Source organism: Brassica rapa, chromosome A04 (assembly GCF_000309985.2).
Source record: "Brassica rapa cultivar Chiifu-401-42 chromosome A04, CAAS_Brap_v3.01, whole genome shotgun sequence".
NCBI classification, from domain to species: Eukaryota; Viridiplantae; Streptophyta; class Magnoliopsida; order Brassicales; family Brassicaceae; genus Brassica; species Brassica rapa.
In genome coordinates this window covers 9,717,354-9,731,441 of record NC_024798.2, presented here as the reverse complement: position 1 = coordinate 9,731,441, position 14,088 = coordinate 9,717,354, and the positions used below count along the sequence as shown (strand labels likewise).

General features: G+C 34.4%; 2 protein-coding genes across 7 annotated transcripts; both read left to right on the top strand.

Moving 5' to 3' along the window:
- Positions 1 to 220: 220 nt before the first annotated feature.
- LOC103863924 (uncharacterized protein At5g39865) lies at positions 221 to 6,681 on the top strand. Its single transcript, XM_009141687.3, has one exon. The coding sequence runs from the start codon at positions 5,270 to 5,272 to the stop codon at positions 6,500 to 6,502; it is 1,233 nt and encodes a 410-aa protein (XP_009139935.1). The 5' UTR covers positions 221 to 5,269; the 3' UTR covers positions 6,503 to 6,681.
- Positions 6,682 to 8,520: 1,839 nt separating this feature from the next.
- Positions 8,521 to 13,963, top strand: LOC103863922 (disease resistance protein RPS6). 6 transcript variants are annotated; one of them, XM_033289886.1, is made up of 8 exons: positions 8,521 to 9,212; positions 9,700 to 10,810; positions 10,900 to 11,277; positions 11,431 to 12,383; positions 12,460 to 12,898; positions 12,995 to 13,334; positions 13,433 to 13,696; positions 13,830 to 13,963. In XM_033289886.1, the coding sequence occupies exons 1-6, from the start codon at positions 8,746 to 8,748 to the stop codon at positions 13,166 to 13,168; spliced, it is 3,522 nt and encodes a 1,173-aa protein (XP_033145777.1). In that variant the 5' UTR covers positions 8,521 to 8,745; the 3' UTR covers positions 13,169 to 13,334; positions 13,433 to 13,696; positions 13,830 to 13,963. The 6 variants fall into 6 exon arrangements, with proteins under 6 accessions (XP_033145777.1, XP_033145778.1, XP_009139931.1 ...); XM_033289887.1 differs by having other exon boundaries at positions 9,700 to 10,060; positions 10,139 to 10,810; positions 13,433 to 13,884; XM_009141683.3 differs by having other exon boundaries at positions 12,995 to 13,181; positions 13,391 to 13,899.
- The last annotated feature ends 125 nt before the right edge of the window (positions 13,964 to 14,088 follow it).

The window sequence follows — 14,088 nt, the reverse complement described above, 5'->3', positions numbered from 1 at the left end:
CTTCGGTTCGGATCAGATTCGGTTTTCTAAATAACAAAATTTTGAATAATTAGAATATTTAATCAATTTATGTTCGGGTTTGGTACTATATTTTTGGATCGGTATCGGTTATGTTTCTCGAATTCTTTTTCCAAATCCTAATAATTACATGAAAAACAAATATCAACATATTTTTCAAAATATACACCCGCGCGCCTGCGCGGGTCAAAATCTAGTACTATCTTAAGCTTGGTCCTATATTTTGTCGGAATAGATTTATATCATAAAACACCACTCAACAATATTCGTCTATTATGTTAATTTGGTGTTGTTCTCCATAAATTGCAATTGAATTAAGAACTTTGAGAGGAGGGTCCAAGGAGCCATTTGCATGATTGATGGCAAAACCACTTAGCCCACATGAAGTAATAATTAACCTGGCCAATCTCTATGTCTTGATCCACGTGCGTCCCTTACTTGCATTTATTCTCTAAATTAGCCATTTTCATCTAAAATTCTGAATAGTTCTGTTTGTCATCTAAAAATAATATTATCACAGTTGAAATACAGTCGAAACATACCCAAACCGGTAAAGATACACACACCTTTTCAGAGCCAAATAGCCGGCGACATGAACACTATATATCCCCGAGCCAAACATAGATAGACTCTAGAAAGAAACTAAATAAACATGAGCGATGGAGAAAACAAGATTAACAAGATTTTATGGACCAAAATACAATAAGGATGTGAGCAAGACGGTAAGAGAAGCCAAAATAAGCAAGAAGACATTGACGGTCTAAATTATTAGAGGTGAGAGAAGATCTCTACAAAGAACCACGAACATCCACCACTCAAGAACAAGATTCAACTTAATATCCACAAGAAAGTGAATCTCCACCCGAGCAGATGACGAAGAAACGGTTGACAATTAAACAACCCAAAGACCGAACGCGATTAAGCTAAACTCCACAGTTTCTTACCAAAAAATCCAGAGAAACCCGTCAGTTAAACACCAAGGAACAGCACAACCTCGTCTCACCGAAGCATCACACAGAACAATACAACTTGAAGCCCAAAGGTCGAGCATCGAAACCTTACCGAAGACAAGTCCGCTAGAAGAGAAGACGCCACAAAGGCCAGACGACAACACTAAATACCACAGTGAGAAGACCCTAACCGCGTCCAATATGAAACACCTATTACTATCCAAAACTGAAAGGATCCAATTGGGTAAGTCTAGTTAGACGACCATTTGACTGCACTAATCACAAATTTTATCATGTCTCTCTACTCTTACGGAAAGTTGGGTTCATTTTATTTCTTTAATTATGTTTTGAGGTGGATTAAATTTCTATTTAGGAAATGCATCCCAAAATATAAATTGTCTTTTGGGTAACATTTTGTTGTTTATTTGTTTAAATTTGAAGGTCTTTTTTAAAAAAACAAACGACTTTTTAATGTCGAGTTGAAAAAAGATCTAATTGGCTATAATCATGCATGATTTGGGAAAATATTTTTTCACGATGACATATTTAATTGGCTACTGCTGAATATATACGGCTGGACATATCATTTGCTCATATGGCGGTTGGGTGCATCATTTCGAAGTTATGATAAGAAATCTTACCACACAACAAGTGATAAGACTTGTAAACCACAAAAGGAAATGATTAATGCAAAATTCAACTAACTCACGACCTTCGTTAACATATTTATTTCGGGATCCACACCATGCGACATTTTTTAGTTTTTACATTCGTAGTTTTCATTTTCCTTTCACAGTCTAGCAAAATCTGTTTATCAGTTCTGCATATCGTTATAGGTTTCCTGTAGTACGTGCTTTACTTAACAACTACGCATACAATTACTAAAATTCATTTCCAGTTAAACACTGTTGTGTTAATCTCTCTGTGCTAGTGAATGATGCGCAACTGTTGTGTTAATTTCAGATCAAATGCGTATAGCTTAAATAACAAATTAAAATCAGTTGAAGGAGTGAACGTTAAGAAAATATCTTTCACTTAATCAAATCAGGTCTTGACTTTTGTTTTTGGCATGAAAATCAGGTCTTGACTTGACAATTTTTATAAAACGTTACCAATAAATAATCGAAGATTGTCAAAGAAAAGCAGTAGTCATCTTGTGATTTCGAATCCTATTCATCCTTCATGATTTGAATTAATTCTCTTGACCCAATGAATTGAAAGACGGCTCCATGTAAGCACTCACGTAATTTATTATCGAGCGACGAAAAAAGATGTGCTTGTTAGCAAAAAAGAAAGAAAGATTGGCTAGATTTAAAATCTACGCACTGAAAATTTAGATATTTGTAATGCAAAAATATTGAACTTTGATGCAAAATATGTAACTTAAAATTCAAAAAACTTTTGTTTATTTGTATCAAATTTTTCATATTTAACATTAAATAATTCATATGGTTAATTACTCTAAAGCATATTAGGAAATCAAATTATTTTGTGATCTCAGAAATTATTATGGGCCACATAGTAATTTTTAGAAAATATTATTTGTGTTATCATATATATTATTTTAGAAAATATTATTGGGATGTATAAATGTTAGTTAATATTAAATTAATGAAAATTGGAAATCAAAATTACATACAATATAATCAGACTATAGAAAATTAAATTGCAGCATACATTAACTATTTTTACTATAGGTGTTGATAAAAAATCTAATAAAATATTACAAAGGTCATATTTATATTTTTGTAAAGTAATAAAATAATTAAAATAACAAAAGATATAATTCTGTTTATTTAGAAAATATATAAAAAATAAAAATTGTATTCACTATTGAATAAAAATATATTATAATGTGTCAAAACATACTAAATATTATATGTATCAAGCTTTAAAACTTATTTTATCCGTGAATTTGCAGGCAACCAGCTAATCTATTTTTTTTAACACTGGATTTCATTGAATTCAAGAGTTCAAAGCTCACCTTCTAAAACAAAGCAAGACTGTTACAGAGCATAGAGAAATAAAACCAAGAGGAGACAGTACCATAAAGAAATAAAACCAAACTACCAGTAGGCAGGACTGAGAAGAAACCCGCAGAATGCAGGAGGTATGACAAACTAGAAGAGCGAGTAGAGATGAAAGACCCTTCAGCAGATTACACACCAGCAAAGACAGAGGAATATGGTCCCGCAGACATGGCTGACGCTTCCTTCTGCAGGAGACTAGTCTTTTTAAAATAACCTCTTAGATGCAACATCTACATCTATAAATTCAAAATCTGAATATAAATCTTGATGCATCTAAATGCACATTCAATTACAAAAACAAACATGGAAAACATTTATTTAATATCTATTAGTAACTATTTTAAATTAGTTAGTTTTGTTAAGCTTACCCTAAATACAATGATCAATGGCAGCAGGTTCGGCATCTACTAGAAAAGAGAGAATCCACTTCAGATAACCACACCTCGGTATCCATACAAACTTTGGTGATTCTATATTTATGTTGTGGTAATTAATATATAATTTACTATTTAATTCTTGGTTATATTTCACATTTTTGTTTATATTTCAATTTCTATATATTGTTGTAATGGTTCTCATTCCCCCGATTGATCTTGTATTTTGTTGTAAAATAATTTTGACTTCTTTTTTTTTTGAACTTCGTTTTAATATATTGACTTGCTTGAAAACATTTAATACTCTTTTTTGATATTTGAAACCTCAGGAAAATCTTTTTGTTCGTTTTCAGTTTTCTATGTAAAATGTATTAACAAATATTATAGTATCATTGATATTTTACCTACTATTTTATTATTGGTTGAATTGTGGTTAGCTAAATAATTAATGATGTATTGTTTACAAAATGTAACAAAAAATATTTTCTTAATTTAAAAAAAAACTAGTTAGAACACCAATTAAATCATCCTATAATATATAATTCTATTAGATATGATTATTCATCAATTGTTAATAGATGAGTATTATTTAAATTTAGTTATATATCCTATCAAATAGAAAAAATATTGTTTGGATTAATAAAATTGATTTATATGTTCGCAAAAATTTAATTATAAATGTAATAGTTACTGACGTTTAATTATTCAATATAAATTTATTATTTCATAATATGTAAAACATATATATATATATATATATATATATATATATATATATATATATATATATAATACTCATTCCACGCAAGGCGCAAATCTTAACCTAGTTCTATGTTAATTCACTAACATTTAAATAGCTTAATCAAATATAATTTAAACAGAAAAAATTGAAAATTGCTTTTGACAAAAAAAACTTAAAAAATAAAATTTCATTTGAGGAATTGAAAAAAAAAATATAAATTTTTATTCATTTTATTCATCACCCAAAATTGCATAGGAAATTTTTTCTTCATAAATTCATTCCTCAATGAGGAATTTAGAGGAAAAAATGGGACCCACCTCTTAATAATTTGACTAAAATTTTCAATATAACTAGTAAAAATTTTGAGAAACAAAGAATTCACCATATTTTTATTCCTTTAACATGAACATCAATTAGAGCCTTAAAGTTCTAAAACATATGTGTGACCAGTGTCACGAGGTCCCTGGAAAAACTAGAAAGAAAGAATTCAAAGAAGGGTTGAAAGTAAAATAAATACATTTCCTAATTTCTTTTATTTTCAATTATAATATATCCTAAATTAAGTATATAAAAGTTTGACTTAAAACAGAACAAGTTAATAAAATTATCACCAAAGCAAGAGTCAATTCAAAAAAATGAATCTTCCAAAAAACAATTAAAAATCTCTTAAATGCACAATTTTTTCCTTTCGTACCAGACGACTCTCTCTCTCTATAACTTGCAGAGAGATTGAGAAAGAGAGTGGGACCATACAACCACATCGTCCAACGAAGAGAGAAAGGTGGAAAACGAAGGAGATGATCATGGAGATTCTTCTTTGATTCACGAATCGCCTCTGTTTCACATATTTGTCCAAATTCAAAAGAAAAACGATTGTCGGTTTCTTAGGAAAAATAGGAAAAAAGAAATTAAAAAAAGCTCTGCTTTCTCTTTCTTTCGTCTTTTTCTAGATCGCATTTTCTCAACTGTCGTTTCTTTTCACAAATCTCGCCAAAGTTTGTGACATCTCATCGAATTTAGCAAACCCTTTGTCTCAAAATCTAATCCTTGCGTCAATCTCGCTCCCAAAAAAAAATCAAACCTTTATCTGTTTCCTCTGTTTTTGTTCTCTCCCTTTTGCTCTGTTTTTTCCTCCGATCGATTTTGATCATTACAATGGGCTGTGCAAGCTCCAAGCATAAACGGCGTTGCAGTGATTGCCGAGGAGGATTATCTCCGGTGGTTGTGCCCCGGAGCTATTCAATGCACGTTCACCACCCGCCGCAACACTCCGGAGATAGCCATCACACGGTGGCTCTCACATCCTCCACCGTCGGATCTCTCACCCTCTGCGAATGTCCTTTCAGCCATATTGACAAACACTTGGAAGGCGTCAGAGAGAAGCGAGTCGTCTCCGATGAGAAGAAGCTAATCCCCGGTGATGGGTTTCACCAGGATGATCTCGAAACAGAGAAGTTGTTGCAGTCTAAGCTTATGGAAGCCAAGGTTTGGTCGAGTATGATGAACCAGAGAATCCCCAAGTTGTTGCCGCCTAAAACTCCGATTGTGACGCCTCCCGGTGAGCCGGAGACGATCAATACGTGGGAGTTGATGGAAGGGCTTGAAGACGCGTGTCCTTTACGACCGCCTGATCATTTGAGAAGCTTCTCCTTTGATGTTGTTCGTGTCCAACCTTGTGATGATGGTCCTGCTCCCTTTGATCGACCTAAGTCAAGGTTTCATGATTTGGATCCTCCTGAGATCGTGTCCTCTTTCAGAAAATCGCTTCAAGAACTCCCAGATGATCATCCTTTTCACATCCGGATCCCTAATGTGGATCCGGTATCATCCGGGTCTTCAGATGAAGAAGAAGGAGACTGTAGAAGAAAGCCAGAGAAGGTGATAGTTTACTTCACAAGTCTTAGAGGTATACGGAAGACATATGAAGACGGTTGCAATGTCAGGGTGATTCTAAAGAGCTTAGGGATTCGTCTTGATGAGCGCGATGTGTCGATGCATTCGGGTTTTAAAGATGAGCTGAAGGAGTTGTTGAGGGATGAGTTCAACGGTGGCGTTGGAATAACCCTACCTAGAGTTTTCTTGGGGAGCAAGTATCTCGGCGGAGTGGAAGAGATAAAGAAGTTGAATGAAAATGGGACGCTTGAAAAGGTTGTAGATGGCTGCGAGAGAGTGGAGGATGGGTTAACGGGTTGTGGGATTGACTGTGAGGCTTGTGGTGATGTTCGGTTTGTGCCGTGTGAGACGTGTTCAGGAAGCTGTAAAATATACTATGACAGTGAAGATGAAGATGGAAAGGAAGAAGGAACAGAGGAAACAGAGTATGGGTTCCAAAGATGTCCAGATTGTAATGAGAATGGGTTGGTCAGATGTCCTATTTGTTGTGGTTAAGTCCTTTCAAATCAAATTCATCTCTTTTGTTTTTACTTTGGGGTTATTAAAATTCCGTTTTGTGGGATTTTTTGTTGCTGAGATTGGAGAATGTATTGTTGTTGTACAGTGATGTTCTGATTGATAGTGAAAAGAGACTTATAGGTATTTAAAAATAAAATGCATATATTTTTTATTAATTTTGGGGATGGGTTGTTGTTATTATTCCAAAGCAAAACCAAACTCAAACATAAAATATATATTCTTCAATTTTGTTCACGGGAATTGGTGTTCTCATGATTTATGTATTTCATATGAATTATGATCAATACTTGAATTGGTTTTAGGAAATGAAACAAATGAAACAAAACAAGCAAACCTTTCTATCAAGTAAATAAAAATTATTAGTGTTTAGAAGAAGTTTAAGTATTAATTATTTTTAATGTTGGTTTTGGGTCAAAATTAATATTTCTGAAACCTAACGGAGTATTAAATAGTATTCATCTCTTGCTTTTCTGCTGATCTCATAAATAAATAAATAAATAAATATATATATATATATATACATATATATATATATTTATTTATTTATTTACTTCTTAGCTTTTTATTTCACGGAAGTTGTTTTTTCATAATGTTTATGTATTTCATATGAATTAAGATGCAGTACATAAGAGAATGCATACCTGAATTGGTTTAAGGAAAGGAAACAAGTGAAACAAAATAAATCAAAACAAACAAACCTTATATGAAAATGATTTTAGACAAAGTTTTAGTGTATGTTTTTTTTGAGAAAGAGTTTTAGTGTATGTTTTTGGGCAAAATTAACATTTCTGAAACCTATGGAGGTATTCAGCAGAATAATTTTGTGCTTTTTTGGTAAAAAAAGAAAGAATAATTTTGTGTTGATCTCATTAATGTTATAATTTTACATCTTTATTTGACTAGACTGTAAATTAAAATTTGCTCACTCTCCATAGTTCATGTAACATTGACTAGATTGTAAATTGATATTTGTTCACACTCCATAGTTCATGAACTTAGACTAGATTGCAAATTAAAGCAAGTTGAGACTGTAGGGTTGGTGGAGAGGATAAATCAGCTAATAAAATCTGACCTCCGAGGAAAGTGGTGTGTGAATGAAACAAAACACTAGAAATTGAACATGGGTCAACATCAATTTTCTCTTTAAGCATGTTCCATCCATTATCGGTTAATTAATTAATTCCAAGCAAATAAAGCAATGAATCAAGTTGTCAAACATCTAAGATAATTATTGATTTAAAGCTCTGCTTCTACTTTATTTACCAAATAGTGCGTGTTGCAATATAAACATTAGACTAACTTCAAACAGTAGTTAGCTTAGTTTCTAATTCTGAAAGAAGTAGAGAGCTAGCACTGTAAAAACCTATCCATTTATATATTTAACTGATTTAAAAATTCTATATAAATTTACAAATCCAAAGAAAAATTACTGATTTTAGTTTTTTTTGTCAACAAATTTTATTTGGAAATCAGTAAATTTAATTTGATTTCAAAATTTAACATATAGATTTAATTTACTATTTAATAATATGAAACTTTCATTCAGCTTCAAGTCTATGTAGTTTTTTTATCAATGAATTCTCTTCAAATTCAACAAAAACCATTATAAAATAAAAGTTATTATGCATATGATTTAATAATACACAATTTGAATTAAAATTTATGAATCACAAAACCAATAGAAAATAAATTCAACTCCGGATTTTTTTTTTTTTTTTTTTGAACACACAACTCCGGATTTAAACTTGTCATATTTGGATATGATAAATATTTCATATTTGGGCTTTGAAAAAAAACTTGAACCTGGGCCCAATGACTTTCTGAGACTTTTCTTCCACAAACCAATTAACAAACGGCATCATTGGGATTTGTGTTTGTTCATTGAGCTCTCAGTTCCTCACTCGATCTCCATCGCAAGGACGCAAGCTCAAGTGAAGATGACAAGAAAACCAAAGTTACGGAGTATGGTGAGTTTATTTGGATTTTTATATTACATGAAAATTCATGGATGTTCTTTTCTTCTTAGTGACTAGTGTCTAAAGGAGTCATCATCTTTCTTCTTATTGTGTTTGGAATCTGAGAAAGTAAGTAGTTTTGTTTGTGGTCCCTATAGGATTTGTTCTCTTTAGAGAACAATGACTCTTTAAATATTGACCACTTCCTTGTTTTTGACTTTAAGTATTCTTCTTAAGCCTTTCATACTTCTCTCTGAGTTTCACATGGCTTCTTCTTCTTCAGAGATCAACTGTCCACACGATGTTTTCCTCAGCTTCAGAGGGGAAGACGTGCGCGTCAGATTCCGTTCCCACTTTCTCAAGGAGCTCAACCGCAAACTAATCACTCCCTTCAAGGACGATGAGATTGTAAAAGGCAGATCCATTGGCCATGAGCTGATCAACGCCATTAGAGGATCGAGGATCTCTGTTGTCGCGTTCTCTGATAACTACGCAAGTTCCAGCTGGTGCTTGGATGAGTTGGTGGAGATCATCAAGTGCAGGGAAGAACTTGGCCAAATTTTGATACCAATTTTCTATGACGTGGATCCTTCTCATGTCAAGAAACAAACTGAACGCTTTGGAGTGATCTTCGAGAAGACTTGCCAAGGCAGAAAGGAGGAAGAGAAGCTTCGGTGGCGGCGAGCGTTGACTCACGCAGCAACCATAGCCGGAGAGGATTCTCGGAACTGGTTCATTCTTAATTTTGAATTCATTTTTTGATCATTTCCAATGTATTTCCTTATTTTGTTTCTCTTTAAAATAGAAAACTCTATAATAGAGATGAATTTGTGTCCAATATATTTTTCTATTTCTTTTTCTAAAAAAAAATATTATTGATATATTCTTTTCTAATTTTACAAATAATATCTTTTATTTGTGAAAGTTGAAAACTAACCCAATTTATTTTAACATTTCATAAAATTATGAAATTATTTACACTAAATATTCCTGTAACAACTATTATGTAAACAATAGATTGGTTATAATTGTCAGAGTAAAAAGTTAAAAGATCATTTTGTAAATTTAAAAGTATGTCTCTATTATACATTATACATGAATGCTATTCATTTCTCTAAATATATATATCTCAAAATAGCAATTTCTATTTTAGAAAAAAAAATATAGTGGCTCGAGTGATTTTACTTCTAAATGCTATCTATTTTTGGTTTGTGTTAGGTCTGACGAAGCAAAGATGATTGAGAAAATCGTCAATGATGTTTCCAACAAACTGTGTTCAACAGCATGCAATGATTTTGACGACTTTGTTGGAATCGAAGCTCACATGAAAAACATGAATTCGTTGTTGGAGTTGGAGTCAGAGAGGGTGGTAATGGTAGGGATTTGGGGTCCATCTGGTGTTGGTAAGACTAGCATAGGACGAGCTCTCTTTAGTCAACTCTCCTGTCAGTTCCAAGGAAGCATTTTTATTGACAAGACTAAGGAGATTTATACTAGGGCCAACTCTTACGACTACAACACCAAGTTGGACTTACAAGCACAGTTTCTGTCTGAAATTTTGGACCAGGAGGACATAAAGGTACATAGTTTACATACGATGATATATAGGTTAGGGCAGAAGAAAGTTCTTGTTGTGTTTGATGATATGGATGACCAGGTCCTCTTAGATGCCGTGTTGGGGAAAACTAGATGGGTTGGTCCTAGAAGTAGAATTGTAGTGATTTCGAAGGACAGGGAGCTTCTTAGGGCCTGCGGAATTGAATCTGATCGTATCTATGAGGTGGATTACCCATCTAAAGAGCTAGCTTCCCAGATGTTCTGCCGATGTGCGTTCGGACAAGACTCTCCACCTGATGGTTTTACGGAGCTTGCTAGTGATGCTGTAGAGCTCACCGGGAATCTTCCACTGGCTCTCAACGTTTTGGGTTCATCCCTCGCTGGGTTGAGGAAGGAGGAGTTGGAAGAGAGGATGCCTAAGCTCGTAAGTCGTATGGCTGGACAGGTTGATAAAACATTAAAAGACAGCTATGACAGGCTAAAAGAAGAAGATAAAGCTATATTCCGTCACATAGCATGCTTATTTAATCATAAACCATGTGACTACGTGAAAGGATTGCTTGAAGATAGTAAGTTGGATGTGGATGTTGGACTTGTTACTCTAGCTGAACGGTGCCTCATTCAGATATCAGAGGATAAGATCATAAGGATGCACGATTTCCTGCAAAAAATGGGTAGAGAAATCGTTCGGCAACCATGTATTCAGGACCCTGGAGAACGTGAATTCTTATTGGATTCTAAGGAGATCTATGATGTACTTGTTGATGGAACTGTAAGTTTCTATGTTTGGCCTCACTTGATACCTTTTTTTTTTCTAAGCATGTTAGTTACCAATAGATTTGGTTTCTAAATACTTTTCAGGGAACTAAAAGTGTTTTAGGCATATTTTTGAACTTACGTGAAATCGAGGATGAATTATCTATTAGCGAGGACGCATTCAGTGGGATGAAAAACCTTCGGTTTCTAAGAATCTACGGGGTCTCAGAGGAGGATAAAGAAACCATTTTGCAATTACGGGGAGGCAAAAACCGTAGGAGGCGCCAACTTGGATTACGAAAATGGTACTGGTGGGGGTCCATGCATTTACAAGAAGGCAAAAACCATATTTGGCGCCAACTTAGATTACTGGAATGGTGGGGCTGCTCAATGACAAGCATGCCTTTGAACTTTCGTGCAGAAAATCTTGTTGAGCTCAGAATGCCGGATAGTCAACTTCACAAATTGTGGGAAGGAGTTGAGGTAAAGTTTTATTAAATTTTGGATATATATTAAATTTTGGCAAATGAAAGAGTAATCAGATTTACTATGAACAAGTTTAAATTTGAACTGTATGAAGTTTTGACATGTGTTACATATCTTTAACTTCCGGTTGCCCTCTTGTGTAATGATCAGGTGCTTAAAAGCCTCAAGACGATGGATTTGCGGAGATCTAAAAACCTGAAAGTATTCCCAGATCTTTCAAAGGCTACCAGTCTTGAGGAACTGTATCTTGAAGATTGCTGTAGTCTGGTGACGATTCCTTCCTCTATTCGTAGTCTCAAGAAACTGAGGAAGCTAGACATGAAAAGATGCACAAAACTGCGGGATCTTCCAGCCAACATTGACTTGGAGTCTCTCCATTCCCTCAACTTCAGTGGATGCTCACAGTTAAGAAGTTTTCCTCATATCTCAAGGAATATTTCACATCTCTTTCTAGATGAAACCAAGATTGAAGAAGTTCCTGAGCGGATAGAAGACATCTCTAGACTCAGTTACGTATCGATGAAAGGTTGCAAAAGTTTAAAAAGAATATCCCCAAACATTTCGAAACTGGAGGTGATATTCTTTTCAGACTCTTATTCTTTGGATGAACAGAGTCACTATACACAAGAATGTGCACACAAGATTAACATTCCAGTATCAAGTGGGTCTTCTTCTCGCAGTTGGAAGAATGACGTCTTCCTAAGCTTCTATGGGAAGGATGTTCGCAAAACTTTAATCAGTCACTTGTACAAGGAGTTCAGTATCAGAAAGGTCACTGCATGTACTGATGATATGCTTGTGCCAGGCGATGAGCAACATGGGATAAGAGAATCAAGAATAGCTGTAGTTGTGCTTTCAAATAACTACGTGTCTTCGAGCTGGTGCTTGGATGGGTTGGTGGAGATCATAAAGTGCGGCAAAGAGATTGGTCAAGAAGTGATACCCGTTTATTACGGTGTGGAACCTGCTCATATCAGGACTCAGATCCTGGACCTTGGAAAGGCCTCCAAGAAAGGGTATACAGTAGACAATCACAAGCAACAGAAATGGGTGGAAGCTTTGACTGTATTAAACCAACATAAGGGATATTATTTCCCAGACTGGTAAGTAATCTGTTTTATCTATTACTTTGGATTTTAAGTTCTAAAGTATTTACTCCATCATCTTTCTTCCAATCAGGGACTCTGAAGCAGAGATAATTCAAAAAATGGCGGACGATATTTCTTTTGCACTAAATATTACACCAAAAGAGTATTTAGATGTGGTGGGAGCAACAATGCCTAGTAGTCTAAACCAGGAAATTGGGAAAGCACTGTACGACAGGTTAGATTGGAACGAGAAGGTTCTGTTTCGTCATATTGCTTGTTTTCTCAATAATAAGACATATGAGAATGTGATGCGGTTGCTGGAAGACAGTGAGTTGGATGTTGGAAGTGGTCTTAATATTTTGTTGCATACGTCTCTGATACGAATATCAGAAAAGAGAGTCATACGTATGAAACCTGTGCTGCAAAAATTAGGCAGAGATATAGTTCTTAGACCATTCATTAACCAGCCTGCAAAGCGTCAATTCTTGATGGATACTAGCAAGGGTTGCGACGTTCTTATTGATCAAACTGTAAGTTTTTTTTGTTTTAGCATCGTTTTTTGAACAGGTAAATTTTGTAAAAATTTCAGGGTATCATTTTTTCCCTTAAAATTTATTTTTTTTCAGGGTAATGAGAGGATGTTTGTCATTTCTTTTAAAGTATCAGAGACATCGAAAAGGGATGAACGATTCAAAGGAATGAAAAAATTGCAGTTTCTGAGAATGTTCAAGAAGAGTTTGTACGGTAAACAAGTCAGAGTTCATTTAGTAAAAGGCCTCTTCTTTGTGGGAATGACTTGATAATATCTGATGGATAAGAATACTCGCTCAGTCGGTAAGATGCTATCATCGGCGGCTTATGTCTTTCTTCATTTTTGCATTTCTATGGATATGATTTATACCTTTTTTCTAGTTTGTATATGTGGAATTCGTTGCTAATCTGCTATACTCTACCTATCCAGTTTGATACACTATTAAATGCTTATGCTACTACTGATCCTCTATTTTTGGGTTGGATCACAGATATTTTGCCGAGGAAAGGCAACACGTATTTTAACTGGAGCCTACATTGTTTATCCCATGAAGCAGCCAGTGTCGTTGTCCTCTGAAGAAAAAGAGTGATCAACCTCGTTCTTGAACAAAGGCAGAGTAAGGCTTTAACAGTCAAAGTGGATATACTCGCTTATGTCTGCACTTGGTCTCATTCTTTGTCGTCCAACTATATATATATACATATTGTGATAACATCAAGTGGAAAAGATTTGCTAAGGACAGAATAGAGGAAGAGAAACGTACAGCAAACATAGCAGGAGAGGATTCTCAGAATAGGTACTTGCGTAATTTTGATCTTCCTGTTTTCTGTACAAGATCCGGCTTACTTTAGTATCTACTTTATGTTTGTGCTCTTCTGTCATCACCATCAAAAACATGATTTCATTGTTGAGTTTGTACTTGCAAACAGAGTTCATGTCTGAAGGTTTTGGACCAGAAGGGCCTAAAGATACTACTTAGGTGCAGGGAAAGTTGTATGATTCTACTTAGTTCCACATCTTAGCACTCTCGTTAATAATCACAATACACATCTTTGGTTCTTCACTAACTGAATCATAAACTAAGAAAAAAACCTTAAAATGATGGTTGAAACAGTTCCCCTTGCTAACGTTAGGCTTACCACAAAAATAAAAAAGATTTCGGTTCGACATCCGACCAAAACACTCGGA

Bases quoted from the DNA above. Each gene is read 5' to 3' on its own strand.
- LOC103863924 (XM_009141687.3), top strand. From the start codon at position 5,270: ATGGGCTGTGCAAGCTCCAAGCATAAACGGCGTTGCAGTGATTGCCGA.
- LOC103863922 (XM_033289886.1), top strand. From the start codon at position 8,746: ATGGCTTCTTCTTCTTCAGAGATCAACTGTCCACACGATGTTTTCCTC. The intron at 10,811-10,899 runs GTAAGTTTCTAT...AATACTTTTCAG, and splicing joins ATGTACTTGTTGATGGAACT to GGAACTAAAAGTGTTTTAGG. The intron at 11,278-11,430 runs GTAAAGTTTTAT...TGTAATGATCAG, and splicing joins AATTGTGGGAAGGAGTTGAG to GTGCTTAAAAGCCTCAAGAC.